This window comes from Ptychodera flava, chromosome 22 (genome assembly GCF_041260155.1).
Source record: "Ptychodera flava strain L36383 chromosome 22, AS_Pfla_20210202, whole genome shotgun sequence".
Lineage (NCBI taxonomy): Eukaryota > Metazoa > Hemichordata > Enteropneusta > Ptychoderidae > Ptychodera > Ptychodera flava.
In genome coordinates this window covers 19464749-19473308 of record NC_091949.1, presented here as the reverse complement: position 1 = coordinate 19473308, position 8560 = coordinate 19464749, and the positions used below count along the sequence as shown (strand labels likewise).

Below are 8560 nucleotides of genomic sequence, written 5' to 3'. Positions count from 1 at the left end.
ATCATTGCGGGACCGTAGGGTAAAGTTTTCAACATTTTAATCTCATAAAACTCTCTAAATTTCTCACAATTTCGGCAGAATCTCTAGTTTCAGATGCACAGAAAATGGATCCATTCAGGGAATGGTCCGAATCTTGCATAGAAACAGCCTATAAGAAAATAAAAGTCAACGAATGTATTAGAACCCTCCCCTCCAAGGGAATGGAATGGTCCAGGCATTCGCCTGTGTCTCTTTTGTTACTGAAGTTTCTCAATAATTGCCGAACTTGATCGTGCACATAAATAGATCAAGGAACTGTCCATGGTAATCATTTCGTACAAAATCATTTCGCTCACAACAATGTCAAGCACAGCCTGGCTGTTATGGTCCTCTGCCCTCATTTGTGTCTTGCACTTCGGTGTCTCGTCAGACGGCAGGATGGGCGGGAGCCGACATTCGCCCGTGCCTATGGTTTTCGGCAGACCTGACGACGTACTTCTCTTCGACGGTGACGAAAAGAAAGAGAAAGCGAGGAACAGCGGACTGGCGGGCATGAAGCACTACGGCGGATCCATCGACATCTTCACGACCGAGTTCAACGTGAATCGTTCAGCAGCAAGGCACAGCATGCCATCACCGACCTTCATGCTGGAGTTGTACAACGCTCTGACCAGCAAAGATTCTGCCCCCAACGACTTCGGTTTTGAGAAGAAAGCGATCAGACAGTCTGACACGATAAGAAGTATTACAGCAAAATTAGTCGGTGAGTACATATTCAATTTAAACGAATTTCATCTCCAAGAATCATTTGTTGTTGCTTGTTTTCCTTGCCAACGAAGAGCAAATTAAAATACAATCTATTTTATTTTCTGGTAACATTAAATTGGGGTATCTTTATTAGGGCACCATCCGTTCGTTGAAATGAACCACAGTCGTTGAGTGACTGTGGATTTCAAACTGATTGTTGAATTCACTAATTGATTGGGTGTTTACATTAATATTCGATATAGGTCCACGGAGGTGGTGCTTATTCCATTATAGCTCTAACAGGACAGGGGAATTCTAAACGTCGTATCCCGGCAGCTCGCAAAAGTAGAGAAAGTTCGACCTTGCCGATCTACCGTATTTTGCGGCGCGGTGTTTTGCCATTTGATTTAGGTTATATTTGAAATATGTAAGGTAGAGAGAGGAAGGGTGGGTGGACTGTGCGAATCTGTGCGCAGCTAAATTTGGTAAACTTAGCAAGATTTGTGTAAGGTCAGTGACAGTAAAGCCATGCACGGGCTATTTGGTCATTTCACAAACTAGGTGCAATTTTCCTTCTAAAATATGGTACTTTCTGGTGCACGACTATCGCTGAGCGAAGCTGGAGTTATTTTTTCGCAAGTCGTTGGTTGTTTATCACCCCTCTCTGGATGTAATCTACCTAATTTGATAATAGGGACAAAGACAACAGTGAACAGGGCGATACATTGTGTGTAAACAATTACTACGCCTATTAACAGGTCTCTGTTGACTTAAGAGTCACTTGGTTAAAGTGATTACTCAAAAGGCCACTATTGGTCTCTTTCAAGTCCAAGGCCAGGTCTGCATGATTCCCAGACGCGGACGTGTGAAGTTCTTCGACCGGTACAAACGTGTAGGACATGGCTCAGGGCGCTGTCTGGCAGCTCGCTTCAGATCAATTACACAGTTGACTTGGTCCTAAAGTTCACTGTCGATTCCCATTCAACAGGAATTGTCTACTTTGCCAGTCTGGTTATTTGAAATGAAACAGGCGTATCCAAGAGCTGCCAGACGGTTGTCTAAAAAGCGGATTCTACTCATCCTTTCTTGCGTAACAGGTCACCGCATCGTCGAAAAAAACATAGCAAGTTTTGTGAAAGATTTTTTGTCACGTACGGAATCCATTAAACAGAAAGCTCGATATCATGAAACTGAACACAAAACACCCGCTGATCATTACTTGCACAGCGTTCTGGCACGCCTATGTGAATTTTTTAAATGTGAAAAATGTAGCTTTTCTTGATTGTTTATTGTATATTTATTGATAACGTGACAAAAGTTTCGTCTGCGGTACGGAATGGTTAAACCAAATGCGTTGGAAATTCTCTGCGTGGTATCGCCACGGAAATTGTCACGTTGTGACCGAGGAGAGTTTGAGCTAAAGTTCTAGTCTTTCATTTTTGAGGCGCATGTTACGTTAATCTTCTCAATTATTCAACGAAATTGGACTCGCCATCGTAACGATCGTAATTGTTGAAATTTCTGTAATACCAGTCAGTATATTGACCAGACGTCTGGTGATCGGCTTAACACCTTGGTATCGCGTGTTTCTGATCAAACAGCCCAACGTAGTGCTAGAATCCCGCCCAATCTAGCTGATTTCAATATTCACTATCGGTTCGTTCCGAGTCGTTCATCAGCTACTTTACCCGTCTAGGTTTCTGCAAAACCTTGAAAAGTTCGTGTATACAGGGCATTTTCTTACAGGATGTCTAGCCATAGAGGGCGTAATGTGTTTGTACAGTACAGTATCGCATCATCTTTGGCTAAATCTTGCTATCCCGTCGTGTTAACTAGGTGATTTAATCCGTATAAAGCTGAACGAGAATGTGTGAGAAACATCGCTTCCTTGTTGATATATACTTAAAATGACCGTGGGAAGATATAATTGAAACAGAACTTTGCAAACAAATCCAACAGTCGTGATAAAAAGTGTTAAATGTTTTCGGTATAACCATCAAAATTAAGTCCTGGTCAATTTCACACCTGATATGTGTCCAAGCCTGTTGATTAATCACTATGCGTTTTTTTCTGACAGATTTGTCCCACCACGAGCCATTATCGCAAGTCCTTCAGAGATAGTCTTCGATCTAACGGTCATCACACGGTCGGAGCGGCTGCGACTCGCCGAGCTTCGGATCCCCGTGCCCAGTCGCAGCCCGCGAAAGTCGAAGAAGACAAGAGTGACGCTGTACCAGCTTCACGAGGTGGCGTGCGACCAGGGCACCACGGCAGGTACCTGCTACCGGCGGGACGCCGTGACGTCGCAGAGGGTGAGGCAGGACCACGTGGACCAGAACGACGGCAGCGTAGTGTTCCAAGTGACCAAAGCCGTCAAACACTGGATCAAGTCGACCCGCGGGAGGCACGTCATCGAAGTTGGCATCCCGGAGGACCTGGTGGATGACGTCATCAAGGTGCGGGAAGATCTCATCGACAGCGAGGCGCAGCTGGTCACTTTCACCTTCACCAAGGTCAAGGGCGGGAAAGGGAGCAAGGAGGGGAAAGAAACGAAGAAACGGCAACGAAGCGCGAGGGCGACAGATGCAGAGGCTAGACGACAGAAGAAAATACGCGACAGGAAGAAACAGCTGCGAAAGAAAAAGCTGAAAGAGCTGGCGGAGAAATCGAAGCGCCAGCACCCGTGCAAGAGAGAGGACCTGATCGCCGACTTCGAACAGATCGGATGGGGAGACTGGATCATCTATCCGAAGCGGTTCAACGCCTACCAGTGCGTCGGCAGCTGCCCGGCTCCCATGGACAGCCAGCACAACCCCAACAACCACGCCATCATGCGGGGACTGCTGCACCTGAAGAACCCTGATCTCATCCCACTGCCGTGCTGTGTGCCCACCAAACTGTCATCACTCAGTATGCTATACTACGAGCACGGTAAGATCGTAGTCAAGGAACACGAAGCTATCATCGTAGAAGAATGTGGTTGCAGATAGAACTTACGGACTCTGTTGGAAAATATATAATTTTGTGTACAAATTTGTCCTTATTTATTACTGTACAAAGTATTTGAATTTGTAAATTATTTTGTATATTTTTTTGAAGTTTAAGTTTTACATGAATTTTGCAAGGCCCTGAAACTTCTAGATTCATATGTTGGGCTACAAAACCATTGCCTTATGCACCTTTAGTCAGTAACTGACGTCGACTGTCATCCTTGAAATTGCCCGTTGTAATGACTGAAAATTGACAGCAACATTTTGGTGTGTACTGACAAAATAATTGAACAAATGTCTACAGCTTTTCGACAGGTATCCGGTTTATTATTCTTTCACATTGCAAATAAATGTTGTACATTTAAACAGAAAACCACAAGTGTTTGAAGAATAAATAAACATTGTGATAATTTATAATTATTTCTCGTATGTTTCATTTATTGTCAATTTACTTGTACAGTGATCAATACACTGTCCGTCTGTATGGTTATGTGCACCCATGTGTGCATATAAAGATGTAATTCGTCAAAGGGCTTTACTTTTGCGATGGGATTTAAGACAAAACACTTTGACATTCCTGAACTCAACTTTTCTCTGTGTAAAGCCATAATATTTATCTAAGCAGGTCATAAATGAATTTTCTGATGGAAGTTTTAAGAAACCGAATGACATTCACTGAATATATGTCAGATCATTCCGCTTTTGAGCACACTCTTAACTTTAAAAACTTGAAGAACCACAGCTGCCTCTCATATTAAAGCCCCATCAGCTCTATCTTTTTGTATTTTACTTTACCACAAAATACCATCCAATCTTCAGAGAGATGTTTTGGATTTCTGTTTTAAGCCATATTGTCTTTGAAAATGCCAGTGTTTCAATCCTTGGTGATGGATTTGGTCGATTAAGCTTATATGCATATAATTGGGATGTCCATATCTGATTTGCATCTTGAAAAATTATTAAGTTGTTAAAATCCACGTCGCACAAATGTTTGAAACACGTTCTGTGTTCATTTTTACATAAGTTATATTTGATGTCAAACTATCTTCTCTGAAAAATATGCAAAAAGATACGGCTAACGAGGCATTAATATATCTTTTTGACATAACACATCAAGCCCTCCTTGGCAGTTGAATCTTTGTGAAAAAAAAACAACTGCCTTTTATCAAATTTTAATTGTGAAGAAATCATTCTTGCTAAAATCTAAACAATCACTTTCAACGATATCGCTCTCATCAAATAAATAAATCTTGAAACATTTTCATGGATTGTCAGAGGTATTATGACATATCAAAGTCCAAAATTTCCATATTGCATATGGTATTAAAAAAGTATTAAAACAATTTTACAAACTTGAAAAAAAAAATTTTATTTATGAATTTTTCCTCATTAAGATCTACACAAACTTGGTTGTTCTCCGTTGAAAAAATGACAGTAACATTCCAAAATAGATGGGAGGGAGTTTGGTTAAGGGGGGCTGATATTTACATCATCCAGTGGGGGTGCTTACTCTTGATAAATGCGACGCTTTGGCATCATCAGGGGGTTGGAGTTGCTCTTTGGGATCCGGTAAGGATGTCGGGAGCTGCTGGAGTTCCACATCTTGCTTCGGGGTTGTGATGTTAGTGATGTTGGGCGTGGTGAATCTTGGCGTGGACGGGGGCGAGGGGGAGGGTTGGATGCTGCTTTGTGGGCTGTGTCCCCAGACGTAGATGTCGGTTGTGATGCACTGGAAAACGATTACAGATGCAACTAGGACCAGAAACCACAACTTATCAACTGCCTATTTGGAAAAAAAAAATTGAAAAATTAATTATGTGAGAAGTGATATTTAAGGTAGGAAGTTCATTGAGACTCAAGGAAAATAATTTATTGAAAAAAAAAACAAATATGCCATTCAACCAAAGTTTGGAGTTTTTGTTGTGAACTTGAAAATGGAAACTTGATTCTGATTTGATTTGCCATGACAAATAGGTATAAAAAACTTGTGTAAAGTTCAGGGTTAGGAATCAGAATGGAGCTGACACAGTCAAAAGAAAGAAAATTTGTGAAACAAGGCTTGCAATATAGAGGCAAGATTTTCAACTCACCAAATCACCTCTCTTGTACCACCATGTCTTTTATGCGAAAAAAGAGAAAGTAGACAGAGAATCACTTCTTGGTTTTTAGGAAAAGTGACAAGACAGGTAAAATTGGAAACAAAACATTGTGAAAGCTGCACGCACTTTGGTACACAAAGGTGATATATATCAAAAACAAATTTACGTCTACATTTTAAAATTCCATCAAGGAAAGAATATATTTCTCTCTCCATATAGTACACCGGATCAGACTTGTCAGCTTGATATTACACATGCTCTCTATTGTAACAAATAATTTTATGAAGAATTTGATAACCTTTTCATATTAGCTGCATTATGTTTGTTCACTGGTCACTTCATATTCCATTTGGTAGATTACCTTGCTTAGATGATCTCCACCATAGAAAATACAGAAAATGTTAAAATAATTGAGGCCCAGTCACTTTAATTGTATGCATCTAATCTGTAAGAATGTACTGATAGCAACCTGATGGCATCAATGATTCAAACCTTTTTAAAGCACTTACCACTGCTAAACCCACAAGACTGCTGATGATCAGGTTGACCAGAAGGAGAAAATAATGAGTGTTTTGACTTCCTTTGGCTATACAAAATATCATTGCAAGCTGAAGAAGAGATCAAATAAAGATACATTTACAGATGTACATTTTTGTGAAAACAATGATGAAATTACATTTTCGTAATATGTAAATATTTATTTGGTACTATCGTATGAAATTGAAGACACTATATGTGACAATGTTTTGCCTTGACTTTTAAAAGTGTAAATGCATTTGGATCAAGCTGAATGATCTTATATTCAAGACTATAATAGTGACAGCTATTTCTTGTAGGCTGAGGGCTGTTTGTCTTTGGCTGTTTGTCACATTTTGTATTTTAGATACTCTTGTTTTGTAGCCATTATTCTTTTTTTCTTTGCTTTTTTATCTCCATTAAAAACTTGTGGTGCATATTATGATAGAAACTTTATATACACATGTGTCCGAGGTTAAATATAAAATAATTAATTTTCGTGTTTTCATAAAAGTAAGGTCTGTTTCTAAGCTGGAATAAAAAATATTTTGTCTGATGTTGTATGAGTTGATCGTGCGATTGGAGAATTTTTACTTACGATAACCATGAGGACCGTTACAGCTCCATATATCTTGACGGCCAACAGCTGCAGGCGATAATAAAAACAAAGGGCAACGTATGAATGAATGTTAAGAGGGCGCTGTGCTTAAGTGGCATCACGTCCGAGTATCACCAAGGTATGGCGCATGGCGCGACATCAATGTGAACATTCTGCAGGTACAACCTACGTCACCTCACTCTTCGATACACTAACTAACATATGCAATACTATTTCTTTTCAATTGATTCGATCCTGACTGAGTAAGTAAAACTGTGGACATGGGAAATTGAGGTAGTACCGTAAAATTCGCGTGCCCCTCCTCCTTGCCTTATGTGTACATCAGTCATGTGATATTGACTTGCGAGTGAGATGCCTCACTGCTGAGCTGCGAAAAACAGCATAAAACTGCGATGGTGTCAAATTAGGCAAGCTTCAAGTATAAAATGCAAGGCACAGTTTAGAAGGAACACAACTTTCAGTGATCAGGAAGCGAAAATAGGTACCTTCGTCTTCGAAACTTCGTGGTATATGGCATCTGTCTCCGATGACTTTTGACTACCTGCCGAACTGTCCGCCATTTTTCTGATATTGTTTACACATTGGCAGATCAGATGACCAGGCAGTATTCTTGCAAGGGGTGTTCGTATCTGGAGTTGCTTTGTAATGGTCATAAAATACACTGTAATTCATAAAATTATGTCGGCAAAATGAATTTTTACACTAAATTATGAATATCAAGTTTCTCCATCATAACTCTCAGGTTAAAAATTTGGTTTGATCAAATGGGTTTGAATACTCCACCCCTATCATTCCAATAGTATAAACCAGGAAGTGAGGAGAGTCCCGTTACTATTTAACCTTTCACAGACAGATATTTCGGGTAACGGCCAGGCTTCTGTATGTACGCACAGCGAATGTAAGCAACAAGTAGCCGGATGGGACACAAGTAAAAACTGCAAATCAACATGTCAGATAAGTCGTATTTATTGAGCAAGGACCAGACGAAAGAGGACAAAGCTCCTCCGGCCGGAGAGTCGACGTCACCGCTTTACCACGATAGCTCACAGAGTCCACAGGCTGTAAGTACACATAGGATGTCTGCAGACTACATTCACTTACATGTACTAGTTGTGAACTTGAATTCCGCCTCGGATAGATGTAGATGCTTCGTGAAATTAGCAGAGAGATACACTCTCATGAACTTCAGACTGCCACAATCCGGTTTGTCCCACGTGTATATCAACCCAATATTGTGTGATATACACGTGTTTCCCACGTGTGAACTTGAATTCCGCCTCGGATAGGAATAGATGCTTCGTGAAATTAGCAGAGAGATACACTCTCGTGAACTTAAGACTGCCACAATCCGGATTTGTCCCAGACTGTATACAATATTGTGTTGATATACACGTGTTTCCCTACAGCATTTTATAACTTTATAACCCAAACATTAATTTTCTATCATTTCAGAAAATATTGCAAATTGCGTTTATTGGTGTGGTTGCAGTGATGGTCTTGGTAAGCCCATTTTATTCAAAATTTTACATGTCTAAAGTGAATCAGCTACAACTTCTAAATAATCTTGTGTTCCTTTGAGCGTGGAGGTAGTAGGGGAGACCTTACCTCCA

General features: G+C 40.4%; 2 protein-coding genes across 2 annotated transcripts; one reads left to right on the top strand and one right to left on the bottom strand.

Moving 5' to 3' along the window:
• Positions 1-4136, top strand: LOC139122895 (nodal-like). Its single transcript, XM_070688748.1, is given in 4 exon segments — positions 1-377; positions 379-742; positions 2804-2842; positions 2845-4136. Coding segments are annotated over 4 exon segments (1290 nt in total). The 5' UTR covers positions 1-362; the 3' UTR covers positions 3717-4136.
• Positions 4137-4492: 356 nt separating this feature from the next.
• LOC139122896 (uncharacterized) lies at positions 4493-8165 on the bottom strand. The gene is made up of 6 exons (XM_070688750.1): positions 8052-8165; positions 7436-7611; positions 6930-6977; positions 6325-6423; positions 5807-5833; positions 4493-5499 (listed from the first exon to the last, which is right to left on the bottom strand). The coding sequence occupies exons 1-6, from the start codon at positions 8128-8130 to the stop codon at positions 5206-5208; spliced, it is 723 nt and encodes a 240-aa protein (XP_070544851.1). The 5' UTR covers positions 8131-8165; the 3' UTR covers positions 4493-5205.
• Between the last annotated feature and the right edge of the window lie 395 nt (positions 8166-8560).